The sequence below is a fragment of the Sceloporus occidentalis genome, unplaced genomic scaffold (assembly GCF_023333645.1).
Source record: "Sceloporus occidentalis isolate IW3139 unplaced genomic scaffold, rSceOcc1.0.p SCAF_7, whole genome shotgun sequence".
NCBI lineage: Eukaryota > Metazoa > Chordata > Lepidosauria > Squamata > Phrynosomatidae > Sceloporus > Sceloporus occidentalis.
This window is the reverse complement of record NW_028316987.1, coordinates 9463643-9478789: the sequence shown is the minus strand read 5'-3', so window position 1 is coordinate 9478789 and position 15147 is coordinate 9463643. Positions and strand designations below refer to the sequence as shown.

General features: G+C 40.2%; 1 protein-coding gene across 1 annotated transcript; it reads right to left on the bottom strand.

Moving 5' to 3' along the window:
• Nucleotides 1–382: 382 nt before the first annotated feature.
• LOC149309137 (keratin, type I cytoskeletal 19-like) lies at nt 383–9553 on the bottom strand. The gene is made up of 8 exons (XM_089531172.1): nt 9032–9553; nt 7879–7961; nt 7589–7745; nt 7289–7450; nt 6661–6786; nt 4751–4977; nt 2469–2593; nt 383–656 (listed from the first exon to the last, which is right to left on the bottom strand). The coding sequence occupies exons 1-8, from the start codon at nt 9551–9553 to the stop codon at nt 643–645; spliced, it is 1416 nt and encodes a 471-aa protein (XP_089387298.1). The 3' UTR covers nt 383–642.
• Nucleotides 9554–15147: the final 5594 nt, after the last annotated feature.

The window sequence follows — 15147 nt, the reverse complement described above, 5'->3', positions numbered from 1 at the left end:
CTTCCTGGCATGGCAGCAAGTGGTTTTACCTTGCAGAAAAAGGGATGCTTCATGCTGCTTGAACATGCCTCATACTGATTCCAGTCCTTTACCATGGTTCTATTGGCTATGCCTAGCATCAGCAATAAGCATGCTCTAATTCCTACAATGTCATAGAACAATGCTACACCTGGGGAAGTGTGGGGATTACTTTGTTTTTAACTGCAGCTAGTCACCCTTCCAGGAAGGATAAAACAGATGCCTTCTGACACTTGGGTAACTCCTGTTATATAATTTTGGGTTGATTTTCACATCAGGGGGTGAATATGAAAAAGGTAACTCCTAATGATCAGTTGTATGTTCATGAGACAGAGACATGTGTTTTGTTTGCATCAGGCAAAAGCATAGTTTTATTAAAGGTATAGCAGAGTGCCCCAAATCTACCCCATGGTACCAGTTTAGTAACACAAGTAGCAAGGGCAAGACCATACACTTTATAGGAAAAGAGAACAAAATGGTGAACCTGGGGGTAACCCAGTGAGAAATAGTTGGTATCATGAGTGTTCAGCAGGTAGAATGAAGACTCCTCTTGCTTATAGATTTCAAGTCAGAAAGTTTAGAGAACAGAGTTGCGATGGCTATGTTTGTGGCAGATCCAGTTTTCTATCTGCTGTACCCTGAATGGAGGGATAAAAGAGAATACTTTCAGGATTACAGCCTATGTTTGCTACACTGGTATCCCACTGAGCTTGTCCTTTTCCTTTTAATGACAAATAAATGTAGACCTGAACAAACCAGTGCATAAAGAATTCACCCAAAGGAAGAGATGCTATTCAAAACAGTAATAGTAAACACTGCTTTGAGGCACTGTTTTAGATATGGTATCTAGATAATATCATTTAGAATAAATAATAAAGTAATAACATTTAAAACAATAAAATGTAAACTGTCTCATGACTACTGGAATCAGACTTGGGTTAAGTATTGGAAAAATCAATAATACCAAAATAGCATGGGGAACTGCAGGGAAGAAACAAGAAACTGTCCACAGCAGGGTGAGTAGTTGACATATCCTGGCCATTCAAGTATTGTACTGTTTTACAAACCTATTGCCCTTTTATTTATTTCTGGCTACATCCACACTGTAGCTTTAACTGCCATGGCTCAATGGAGTTTATCAGACAAGGGAAATTGGAAGTATAATCCAATGGCAATCTGAACGCAATCATGGGGTTTAATGTTATTGTGTGATAACCTACTACAAGCAAATTCGGGCAATGGGAAGTCAGTCCAAGTGCGATCATGGGGTTTCACGTTATTGTGTGATAGACTACCACATGCAAATTTGGGCAATGGCATGCTATGTTTGGGCAATGGGAAGCAAGTCTGAATGCAATTCTCATTCATGTAAATTCGCTGAACTAGCGAATTCACGTGAATGCGTTCTGGCCCACTTTCTTTTCATTTGAAATTAAGAGAAATTCCTCACATGTGATAAAGTCCAATGCTATGGATTCTTGGAACTGTAGTTCTGTGAGATATTTAGCTTTCTCTGGTGCCACAACAAACTACAAATCCCAGAATTACATTGCATTGTGCTATGGCAGTTAAAGTGGTGTCAACCTGGATTATTTCTGCAGGGTGGATGCAGCCCACGTCTTCCAGTGCTTGCCCAAGAAAGACTCCCTTTACCTCTTCAAGCAAAGGATGTTTCCTTAGAGAATGATGTCTTATTCCCTTGTGAAACATTCCTTGTTGTTATGTATCTTCAAGTCAAACCCAATAGATGGTGACACTATGATAGGGTCCTCTTGATAAGATTTATTCAGAGGACATTTCTCCCTCTTAGGCTGAAAGAGTGTGGCCTACCCAAGGTTGCTCAGTGGGTTTCCATGGCTGAGCAGGCCAAAAGGTCTGTCCCCACCCCACAACCCACATCTGTTCTGGTGGCATCCTGGTCAGATGATCCATGGCACATAACCCAGTTCTGGTGCAAACACTCCAGATGACATCCAGCACATCCAGCACCAGAACTGGGGCATAACGCGCTGAAAACAAATTTTAGACAACATACTTCTTACTCCTGATCTTCTGAGAATATCTAGAACCATCTATTTCTGTGCCAGGGCAGCTGTCTCCATGAACATTCCACTGAACAGCCGGCACATCTGCCACTGTCACCAGTCAGTTGCTCTGAGGTCAGAATGAGGTGCTCAGTTATGTGAGCATCACTGGGCACCTTGTTCTAACCTCAGAAGTAAGCAACTCACAGAGGTGTCAAATGCATCGGGTGGCTCAATAGGACACCCATGCAGACAGCACCTTGGCATAGAAACAGAGGGGGAGGATAGGACCGTTCTGAAGCCAGGATACTCCATGCTGTTCCAGGAGTATCCTGGCCAGTGCAGACAAGGTCCTAGTCTAACATCCAACCCATTAGCCCATTCTGTCTCTCTTCTTAAGCATGGGACACCACAATCCTTTCTTACCTTTTGTATCAGAATGACAAGGATGACATTGGGAAGGAGAGGTTGAGTAAGTATGGCAGGTCTTAACTGCACCTCCTCCTGTCTGTCTGCAAGATCCTCCTCCTGAACTTCCACTGCTGTGGCCACTATTGGAGAAGGAAAGGGATATCAAAGGAGATCAATAAAGGAATTAAGACAACCATATTGGAAGTCATCATTTATCTGTCCTTCCCTATCTTCCTAACATTTGTATCCCACGTTTGAAGATATATATCCTTGCAATGCTGCACACCAAAAATACAATAGTTGGATGCAAGCAGGTATAACGCTTCAAAAACAGCTCTGTTAAAACTGAGGAAATTGTGCAAAATTTGAGGTCGTTTACATATTAGTCCATAAAGCAAAGTTTGAAGAAATAAATGATTTTAAGGCTTTCTGAAAGGCAAGTACCAACAGTGTGATGTGCAAAGAAACAGGAAAAACAAGAACACCATGCATTTGTAGAACACAAAAACTGTGGCCAAGCCAGCAAGCTGAAGCTACCATTGGAGAGCAAGTCTGTGAAGACTGCGAAAACATCAGAAGGAATTTAGCAGAGCTTGAAAAGGTTAGTATTTAGACTAACTAGTTAATGGTAACTAGAAAAATCAAGTCGTTGTGTTGGTCATTAGAGATACACTACAGATGTGTTAGATCTATGTGTGTGTGTGTGTATTTCAAAAATCAATTAAAATTAAGAAAAAATGTAAAAAAAAAAAAAAGACCAACTAGTGCAAAAGTGTGAACTCTTATACAGTGAGCCCTCCATATCAGCAGATTTTTTTAATCCACAGATTCAAGCAGACACAACTTAAAATATATTTTAAAAAAATATAAATTCCAAAAATCAAATCTTGATCATGCCATTTTATATAAGGGAAACAAAATTTTACTTTGCCATTGTATTTAATGGGACTAGAGCATCCACAGATTTTGGTATCCATGGGGGTTCCTGAAACCAAACCCCAGTGGATGTCAAGGACCCACTGTATTTTGAATTCACGCCACCGTTTGTATGGGAAAGACAACCTGAAAAGTATTTTTCTTATGTAAAGCTTGGAGGAGAATTTCTTAAACATTAGTAAGACCACCAATTAAGTGAATATGACCCTACAAATTTTCCTCAAAGAACATAGATGTTCAATATAGATTGAGTAAGGTGACACCTGTCTTTGACATCCAATGAGAGTTTAATTCTATATCTGGTAATATTAGATAGCTACCAGGTCATGGTACTGTATTATACTGTCAGTTTACTCTTCTAGTATCCTGGTGGGCTGAGTGATTATGAAGAGACAGATAAACCCAAAGGCCAAAGAGAATTTTGGAACCCAGAAAGCTTGTTGGGAACCGAGGATCTGGAAGAAGAATTATAAAGAGGGACCTGGCATTGGCTGCATCTACACTGCAGAATTAATACAGTTTGGCACTGCTTTAACTGCCAGGGCTCAATGCTATGGAATTCTCGGGTTTGTAATTTTGTGAGGTATTTAGCCTTCTTTCTCTGAGACATCTGGTGCCACAACAAACTGCAAATCCCAGGATTCCACAGGGGATGGAGCCATGACAGTTAAAGTGGTGTCAGACTGCATTAATTCTGCAGTGTGGCAGTAGCCTCAGTGTAAACATCATCTGAGAAAGAAAACATCTCTGGTTTTCATAAATTAGGTCACTATCATCTTTGGAAATCAGCCTGCCTGGATGAACTGCAAATGGAGGCCACAATTACTTTACAGTGTTTTGTTTTGTTTTTAATTTGTTAGTTGACAAATGGAGTTGATATTTGACAACTGACAGTTAGCCGAGAAAATCAAAAGAATGCCAACAGATATAGAACACTCTAATTCTGAGGATAAAACTGCTGTAAAATATGAAATGTAGGTAAATAATAAATTCAAAAATATTCAGGTCAGCTTTAAGCAAAGCTGTTTTGTAGAGTCTCCCAAAAGGGGGCATGACATAACCATATATGATAGGAAGGGCTATGGGAGAAACACAGCATGCTTGAGATACCAAAGACTGACCAAGACATTTTGCTGCCTGAAGATTAGCAGCAAATGGTGTCGCTACCTCTCTGTTACTAGTACTTGTTTTAGCATATGGGACAGACAATCCTAAAAGTATCACTTATCTACTATCTGCAAAAAAAAAGTCCAATAACAACAAAATTAAATAACTAATAATTTGTTGCCCATACATGACAACTAAAATCTACTACATGAGTTCCTCACTTTTCCTAATCTGGCCTGAAAGGGTCTACCTACACAATGTCATGCTGTCCTCCTTCTAACAGGCACCGGTACGTCTGAATCTCCTGTTCCAGGCGGCACTTGACATCCAAGAGATCTCTGTATTCTCGGTTCTGGCACTCCATCTCTGCCCTCAACTCGGCCAGTTGCTGCTCCACGCAAGAGATTTGGTTCTGTATTTCAGCCAAGTGGTTGTTATAGCGACATTCCGTCTCAGCCAAAGAGCCTTGCAGTGTATCCCTCTGAAGATTCAAAAATGCAAAGGTAAAATATTGTGAATGGGGAAATGGGAGTGGGACATTTAAAATTTTTGAAATATATTATTTGATGAAAAAAGTTTATAGTTTCTTTTGGAATCTTCTCATACACTGAGAATGGAATTCTCCTGGGTCACTACACCATCCTAACTCCTGGTTGTATCAGGGGCTGTGCTTTCATCAAGTTTCTGTAAGGAAGACTCTAAAAGCCCCTTGTGGAACAAGTGTCCTGATTGCCACAGTACAATAGACCACTACCGGGCAGTTGGCATGCAGGGACAACCCTGCCTATCACAGCCCATGATTGGCTTCAGGGTACACTCTGAGTGAAATGGATTGTCAGTGTCATTGTAACAGCTATCTTCATCCATGTTACTTTATACTCTTCCCATTTTAAGTAGGATGTCTGCTATATAGGAGGTCCAGATCCAAACCATCCAACATGTCATAGATGAAAACCATAATACATGGGGCCAAGCAACAGGGGTCAAGACGACAAGAGCAATTAATGAGAAAGAACACCCAAGCAGCTTATTTTTGCCTGAGCCTACTGGGAAGGACAAGATTCTACCTCTTCCTCTCCTCTGGCCCTACCACTAAGTGCAAAATATTTCTGCACTTTGAACACAGGGTACATCTTACACTGTAGAAATAATTCAGTTTGACACCACTTCAGTTGCTATGGCTCCATCCCACAGAATCCTGGGATTTTTAGTTTTGTGAGGCCCCAGCACTTTTTGGCAGAGAAGGCTAAAGACCATGTAAAACTGCAGACCCCACGATTCCTTAGGACTGAACTACAGCACTTAAAATACTGTCAAACCAAATAATTTCTACTGTGTAGCTGCAACCTCAGTTTCCAGCATCTGAAGTAAGCTGAGGACAAAGGGGGAAATGGGGGGAGGGACATTTTTAAAGCAGCTGAAAATGTGAGATGGCAGAGAATTAATCATGACTGTCTCTGCTAAACCAGGACAGCTGGTTGTGTATGTATATTTTATATGAGTAGTATAATGACAGTATCAGGAAATGAATTTTATTGGTAGCTCATTATTCATGCGCATTTGGGAGATGGTCTTCAACATTCTTTAAGGCAGTTTGTACTGCTGTTATTTAATAGTGGTCCAAATCCTTTTGTTAGTGCAAACTGGAGTAGAATCAATGGAATTTACCTGTGAATTGACTCACCATTGATTCATTGGATCTACTGTAGTTGTGACTAACCAATAGAGTTAAATCCAATAACTAAAGATAAAATCACATGATAAATCTGGTTGTCCTTCTCCTTCCTGCTCTCAATACAGTTGTCCTATTTCATTCTTGCTGTGATTTTCCCATCTATTCTTGTCTTCCCATGTCTTTCACGTCTCCCTTTGTACCATTGGAAGTCCATCTGGAGTGATCCAGACAGATGAAACTATGTAAAACCCTCTGGGTACATTAAAACCATGTGGAGCGCCACACCTACCTCAAAGCTATCTTCTTCCAGAGTTCCATCAAGTCAGTGCCAAAAGTTATTTATAGTTCTTTATAGTCATGGCATTTCTACTTGGCACATGGCACACAGGTAGCACTAATGGTGGGCCATCTCAGAGATAGTGATAGGAAAAATATAAGAAAATAAGAGGTGTTGGGTCCAACTTTATGACTGCAGAGATATATGCTTACCAAACTAAGTTGAGCCTGTAGATCAATTTCTAAAGTTTGTAGCTGACGCTTCAGGTCAACAACTTGATTATTACAGTCTTCAACTTCTTTGCTGCTGTTACAGACCTCCTGATTCACTTCCTCCATCTGAAAAGCCAATAAAACAAAATTAGAAGAAGCTTGGTTTTGTTTGTCAGATCTCTCTGAGGATGTGGTTGGACTGATCTCTTTAATTATAGATTGATCCAGTCTTTAAGTCTTGTACTCAGATTTGTCATACCTTTACTCATTAAAAAGAGGAAAATATGAAAAAGGGCAAAGGAGAAGCATAATAAGACACAAGAGAGGGCTTAAAATTGCCCATCCACACCTGGGCAGTAGACCAAACAGGTAAGCAGATCCCATTAATCATAAAATACAATTCTGTTCTATTATAATTAATGCAATAGTAATTCTTTCTCAATGCTCATCTATGCAAATCAGTTACTATACAAAAATATATGCAAATCTCTGTCCCATTTTGTCCTCTTTTTTAAGAGGGACTTTTTTCTCTTTTTGCCTACATATAACTAGCATGAGTCCACTAATTCTTTTTTCCCCCTATAGTGCTTGGCTGGATATGACTTCCTACCTTATATATGTAACCTACCTTACATTCGTACCACTTCTCAACCTCTCTACGGTTGTTCTCAATCATGGTTTCATACTGACATCTCAGATCTTCCAGGACCTTCTTGAGGTCTGGTCCTGGGCAAGTATTGACTTCCACACTAACATCTCCAGTAGCCTGGGTCTTAAGATGCTTGACTTCCTGCAAAGTAGAAGTTCTGGTCAATTTAGAACAGGCCATTGTCAGAGACAAAGGAATTCCCCTCTATCCCAGTATGATTCTGTTAAGAGTTTGGAAGAATCCTCCTTTATAAGAGGCTTGTGGGCATTGAAGACGTACCTCTTCATGGTTCTTCTTAAGGCAACACAGTTCCTCCCGGAGGGACTCAAGTTGTGCTTCCAGGTCAGACCTACAAAGGGTCAGTTGATCCAGGACTTGGCGTAAGCCATTGATGTCAGCTTCCACATTCTGGCAAAGGGCTAGTTCAGTCTCATACCTGCACCACAGGCAAGAAAAACAAGATGTGTGGATAGATAGATAGACAGAGTGTTCCCTCCATGGGATACTCACTTGCGTTGCAGGACTTTTATTCCCAACCACACCCATTGGATAACTCAAGAGGGACTCACTTCATTCTGAAGTCATCTGCAGTCATCCGGTTATTATCAATATCCAGGACAAGCTTGCTGTTTTCAACAGTAGCACAAATAATCTGCAGGGCAAGAAACAATATGATCTGAGCTTTGCCATCTGCTTCTTCTTGGTGCAGAAAACATCACCCATTGCATTTTGTTCTTGATTTTGTTTTCTGTACTCTAATGATTTGGTTTATTTCCATGGTTAAGCTCAAACAGTAGGAGTGTACTGGACCTCCCCTTGTCTTTCTCTCATTCTATGACTCTTTACACTGATTAATTTCCTGGTGAATCTAGAAAGTCCATTACCCCCTAGCTCTGTCACACAACCTCCATCTTCCCAAAGGCTGTCCACTTGCTTAAAGGCCAATTTCTAGAGAGAGAAAAAGCGATTCCATTTTTCCAGTTAATATCCTGGCATCTTTTATTTTCTTCTCTTCTGTTTTTTTAAAAAATGAAATTATTTTAGAATGGAGCAGGCCACCCAGGAGTCCATTTTTGCCTCTGAATTCCCATGATCACCACACTTCCCATGTTTTGCTTGAACCTCGGCTAAAAATCTATCCCTGACTTCTATTTACCATTGACACCTCGAGGGTTTGGGGCCTATTTTTAACCAATTTCCAGAGTGTGGGGTTTGGTCAACACCACTTAAAGTATAAATGCAGTTCTAGGTGGTATTTTGAGCTACAGGCAGACCCTCCTCCCAAAATATGGTGGTCTCTTGGCCTGCAGGTTCATGACTGTACTTCCTCCACCCCTGTTTTAGAAGGCTGTATTTTCTTTTTCTTATTACTCAACAACTTTCCCCCCTTTTCTCCACTGAAAAAATCAAATACAAAGGAAAATTTGTAAGCAAAGGTAACTCTTTAACCAAAGACAGAATCAACACCAACTAGCTCTCCTGTTCCCCTGGTTTCCCAAGCCTGTTGAGATGCACTCCAGATCATAATATATAGTCATCATTGCCTACACAAGGTGGAATTCAAAGTTTGCTGTTTCTTTGCACAGAAATCCAAAAAGTAACCATCAAATACAATGATCCAAGACGTATCTGTACCTTGGACCATGGAGTCCTACACTGCTGCATATTCAGTGTGATTGGCAATCTGACTCTATGCAATAGATAGAGGTACAATGTTCCCACCTGGTTTTTAAGGTCTTCAATTTGTTGGTAGTAGCAGCCATAATCTTTTGGATCATTGAGTGGGCCTTGCCGATCATACCACTCCCTAATTTTGCATTCAAGTTGAGCATTTTCCTCCTCCAAGCATCGCACTTTGTCCAGGTAAGAAGCCAGGCGGTCATTGAGGTTCTGCATGGTCATCTTCTCATCACAGGAGAGCAAGGGCGTTTCATTGCAAATGCCAAATCCTCCACCAAGATGTCCAAAGCGAACATTCCCACAGCCAAACCCACCACCAGGAGCACACACATAACCACCACCTAGAGCACCTCCAGTAAACCCACTGCCAATGCAGCTTCCTCCATAGCTCATGCCACCACAATAGCTCCTTGCAGACATACCGCATCTAGCACTACTCACAACAGGGGAGGCACATCTCCCAGAAGGAGCCCTTATTACATTACCACCACTGACACAGCTACCACTGCTGCTTCTCCCTTTGCTATACACCGTCGTGGTGGTGTGTTTGGAGCTGCAACTCATACTGAAAGAACTTTAGAAGCAAGACTAGACACCAAGAAAAAGCCAAAGACACACACACACATGCACACAGCTTGAAAGAAATAGTTGACTGCAGATTTTGGCACCCACTCAGGTTTGCATTTATACTTTCTTCTCTGTGGGTGTTGTCATAAGGGTGTCACAGTGTCTTCCTCATCATCTACAGAGCTGGCTCATCTGGTTGGCTCCACCAAGAAAAAATTGTCCTTGAGGCAAACTTGTCTCCGGAAATCTCATTTACATGAGGAAGGTCTCTGATAGTGTCAGCAGCTTTCTTCCAAAAATACCATCAGTGGCAATGTCACATGAATCATCCATTTTGCCCCACACAGAAAACTTTACACGAGAGCACCACAAAACAACACTGCCTTAAACAAGCAAGGAAGAAATAATTACAGCTTTGCAACAAAGGACTCTTTCCCCATCATCATTTGATTTTCTTTTGATTGGATTTTGAGTTTAATAAGCATGAGATAATTTCCTCATTTTCATAGCCAGAGTCAAGTTACAAACCCATACTTTGTTCAAGAGAAAAAGCTGGCCAAGGGCTTGTTCATTACTTCTCCTTGGGTTTGTGTGGCTCTTTGGCACAATTAGAGCATCAGACCAAATCAAAGGACAAAACTATTCAGATACCTGTTCCCATTAGGGTTGTTCATCACAAAGCATCTTGAGAAAGAAATGCAGGCTATGTGAGAGTTCTGTAATTGTACATATTATTGGACCTCTCTGGGAAATCTTTCTTTTTCAAACAAGGTGGGCAGCTTCAAACTGGTGTGGGCTTGCAGTAGCCTCTATTAAATTCACAAGGAGCTACTGTATCCTAGTAGCTTGTACAGTACTCAGTCTAAGCAAATTTGCTGTCTCTCCATGCATATTGTTTTATAAGAAAATTCCAACATTTTGCTGTTCTTGCACCAAAACTTGGTGAAACAGCAGTAAATTCAGTGGTAGGGTGTGACTATAAGGTGTGGAAAAGAAGATTCATGCCTTCTGCAGACTATAGCTCAGATCCTGCATCAAACATGTTGTAGCTGTGCTTTAACTCCACATCCAACCTATGAAATCCACATTAAAAGCCAGCCAGCCACCTGGAACAACTGAAGCTTGTTCTGCTGCTGAGCAGGGTGATGCAGGATGTTGTGACTAACCCTTTCCTGCTGGTGAGAGAGGTTACCATGAAAAATTGTAATACATCCCTGCAAAGTTCCCCACTTCTGCTCCCCAAAGCTACACTTGCTGGCACGAAGAAGCTGACCATGTCAACCTGTACTGCCCTTCTAAGTAGCAACACAGATCTCCATAGCTATGAATGGCTGACTGACATTTAAGGTGGGCTTCTGGGGCATTTGTAGTCATGAGAATAGCGCCACAATCTCAATTGAGAATACAATGTCATTACACTCTCCTAAATCTACTTTACAACATCATAACTGAGTAACAAGAGGAGAGCTTATGTATTGCCTATCTTTGTTTTAGGCTGCATCTACACTGCAAAATCAATGTAGTTTGACACTGCTTTAACTGTCATGGTTGAATGTGATGGAATTCTGGGATATGTAGCCTGGTGAGACATTTAGCCTTCTCTGTCTGAGTGCTCTGGTACCATGACAAAGTATAAATCCCAGGATTTCATAGGATGGAGGCATGTCAGTTAAAGGGGTGTCAAATTGTATTAATTCTGCACTGTGAGAGCAGCTGTAGATTATGGCTTGTTACCTGTTTTCTACCAACATTGGAAGCTCAGCCTGAGCTTATCCGTCCTACCTGCTTGCCAACTATTCAGGTAGTTCTGATTCCATTCCTGCCCGGCTGCCTGCTGATCCACTGGCTAGACCTGACCTTGCAAAGACTCCAATCTATCTGCCATAACTGAGATCATGCATACATATACATATATCTGTAGATGAAATAATATTTCTCAGCCTGTGGTCCCAAAGAAACATACTTGTGTGAGTACATTCCAATGACACAACCTCCCATTGCACAACATTATGCCAATCTACTTCTGAACAGACATACACAGGATTACATCTCTACCTTAGTTTAATAGTAGTGCCACTCTCAGCAATAGCAAGCTTTCAGTTTTCTGTGAACTTTGGCAGAGGGGTGGTCTGAGTGTCCATCCTTCTCTCATCCCTTCCTGTCTCCATATATACTAGATGACACCAAAGCACTCTAATCCAGTCTTCATTTCCTATAGCCATCGGAAAGATGACTGTAAAGACATCTATCCTCCTTTTCCTGCCCCATGCTGAATTTATGAATATACAGTATAGATTTTCGAGCTACTGTCTATTTCTCCCAGTGAAGGCAGGCTTTATTTTATACCTGAGCAGTTAAGGCTTTGAAAACAACTGAAACATCCTGAAGAAGATGATAACCTGATGCTCTTGGGGATGATTCTCATCCTTATGTGCAGATGTTCAGATTTCAAGATAAGCAACCAGAACCCCAGAAGGTGTTTCAATTTGAATTCCACATTTTTGAAGTTGCCAGGTGTTTTTTTGTTTTTTTGTTTGTTTTTTGGTGTGAACAACCATCTAGTTTATCATGACATTCTAGTTTGAGTTGCAGATACAACTTAAAGGTTCAATTTACATCACACATTTTTTAATTCAAGAATTTTATTTCAGTTCCAGGGGCCTTTTCACAATGCACAAGTATAGCACTATCATTCCACTTTAGCTGCCATGGTAACATCCGCCAGGCTACAAACCTGAGGGTCCCACAACATTTTACCATGGCATTTAAGATGGACTCATGGTGCTTTCATTGTGTAGTGTTAAAAGACCCTAGTTACATACACACACTTGCCCATCTTCCCCAAATAAAACAGCCATGTTGACTATTCTTTTATGGTTGCTTAAATGGCAACCGCAACACCAAATAAATCTTTTGCTAGTCATCTAGGATTTATTCTCATTACAGGTAAACAAAAAAATATATCCATAAAAATGGCAGCTTGGCCTTGGAGTAGATCCAATTGATTCGGCTGTTGAATGGAGAGCCAATGTAAATCTCATTGATTCAATGGCACTACTCTAAATAAGGCTTTTATCAGCTTTCTTGGAAGTGTATGGAAATCTATGATAACTCTAGGACTTAAGTCAGACAAATATCTATCCTACTGAAACTGGTATAGTCTAGATCAGGGATGGTGGGCTAAAAGTAGCCATTTTAGAGTTTTGCCAAGAACAGTTCTTATTTTCCTGTTGCTTCATGTGATACAGTCAGCACCCGAGCACCAACTTATTTCTCAGAGACTGGCCAAGTGGAAATGATGTGGCACCAGTTCTTTGGGCACTGTCGGTAGAAATGGATAACCATCTACCCAAAATTAAAGTCTCCAGGGGAAACTTTGGCCCTGAGCTTGTCCCCATCCCCTGTAGAAAGGGTCCACATGGTAGCAGAAATATGCTTCATTCTTTCTTCAGCCAGTCTGAGTTAATTTGGATGAAGAACATTCGCTCTCCTTTCTAAGTGAATTTTTCACAGTTCATGGTAGCATTAATAACTTTCCTGAATAATGCACTAATGTGATATGCATATACTTGCAAAGATATTTCCATCTCAGAGTCAGTTAATAGCTTTAACACAATTCATGTACATATTTTTCATATTGTTAAATAGCAGCCATCCCAGACTTTGTCTGCAAGAGAAAGTACCTCCCTGCTCATCAGCTGCTCAGGCCTCCATGCAGCTACAATTTCCACTGTTAAAAAAACATGAATGTACATTGCATTCACATAATTAACTTCATAATTAATTTGGCTCCTCATTCATACATATTTATGTATACGTGCATGATGTCTCTGGGGTTCATCACCAGCTATAATGGGGTGAATCCATATTTAGTCATAGTCAAAGCAATCCACAAAATCAGTGGGACTTAAGTCAGACAAATTTAATTCTAGTTGATTTAAACTGGTATACTCTAGATCAGGGGCTGCATCTGCACTGCAGAGATGATGCAGTTTAACAACACTTTAATTGCCATGGCTTAGTACTAAGGAATCTAAGGATTTGTACTGTGTTGTGGCACCAGTTTTTCTGACAGAGTAAGTTGAAAATCCCAGAATTCTATAGCACTGAACCATGACTGTTAAAGCAGTGTCAAACTACATTAAATCTGCAGTGCAGATGAGGTCGGGGATGGGCAAAGAGGAGCTGGGAACATCCTCACTTGAGATGAGAGCTATACTTGTTAGGTGAGGGGGATAAAAAAAAATAAGTTAAAATTCATAAAATTAGCTACATTTATGTAAAATAGATTAAAAGTTCCCTGGCATTAATTAAAATTAATTCTTCATTAATAACATTTTTAAAAATCTGCTCATTAACATCAAATCCAGGCTCATAAATAATGAATTATTAATCACCTTACTTTTAGATATAAATGAACCTTAAATGTACATGATTTATTTTAAGTCATGTGATATTAACCATGATATTGACTATTGATACTGAACTAAAGGGAATCAAATTGACTATGATATTGGCTAACCCATTGACTAGCATTTGGTCTCACTTCCCATTGATTGCAATGCATTTAAGAGGGTGCTGTATTGTTTTAAATGTTAATGCTTTAAACTACTTTTTATCTTTTTTATGTTCCATTTTTTAAATCTTGTTAATTGTTTAATTCTTCTTTAATGTCGAACCTTTGAATGTTTTTATCTGTACTGTGATTGTTTTGATTTGTAAGCCACTTACAAATTGGTAAGCTACTTACAAATTTACACTTTGGGGAAAAGATAGAGTATAAATAAAGTTGTTCTTGTTCTTGTTATTTAGCCATTCCGTGCCAAATTATTAGCACAGTCTACAATTTCTATAGAAATAAGATTTGTATGGAAGTTTTATACATACAGTTTTATAATTTTATAAATGTTTTATACAATTTCTATTGAAATAAAAATAGGGAGATCATGAGAAGAAGTCACATTAAAAAGGACCTTGGGTGGTATGCAGCCAATATACAAAAGAAGAAGAAGACGAGGGATACTGGCCATGTCCATATGGGCCAGAATATTCTGGAAGCATCCAGAACAAGGGGTTGGTCCTTGCATTGTTAAGACTGCCTGCCGAGAGGATTTTGGACAGTGGAAAATGTTTTGCTTGGTTCTTGCAAATAACGCCACTATCTTCCCTGTGTGAAGTGGACACAAGACACCAGAAACAATCCTGGAATCTGACAGATAATGTGACAAGAAGGTTCAGAATGCTGTTGGCACACCCAAAGTGATGCTAGCTTTTTAAGTATTTCTTAAAGCACAGGCTGACCTTTTCTCCTCCCAAACGCACAAAAAGCCACTCATTCTTTGTGGATACAAAGCAGCTATTAGCTGTAATTGGTATTTGGGGGGGGGGGGGTTACGTTGGGCCTAATGCTCTTACATAGCTCTATAGGGAATCTTGTGCTCCACCTTCATATTAAAAATCTAATGTAATAACAATGTGGCACTAGAAGCCAAACGATATCAGTGAAAGAAAGCTGGTTTCTGTGGTGCTTAAAGCTTAGGAAAAGTACTTTTGGACTCAGAGTTCACAGACTCTCTTCCATCAATGTGGCA

Excerpts from the sequence above, each read along its gene's own strand:
- LOC149309137 (XM_089531172.1), bottom strand. The coding sequence starts at position 9,553 with ATGAGTTGCAGCTCCAAACACACCACCACGACGGTGTATAGCAAAGGG. Across the intron at positions 7,962-9,031 it reads TTGAAGACCTTAAAAACCAG|ATTATTTGTGCTACTGTTGA; the intron begins GTGGGAACATTG and ends CTTGCCCTGCAG. Across the intron at positions 6,787-7,288 it reads AGAAGTGGTACGAATGTAAG|ATGGAGGAAGTGAATCAGGA; the intron begins GTAGGTTACATA and ends TTGGCTTTTCAG.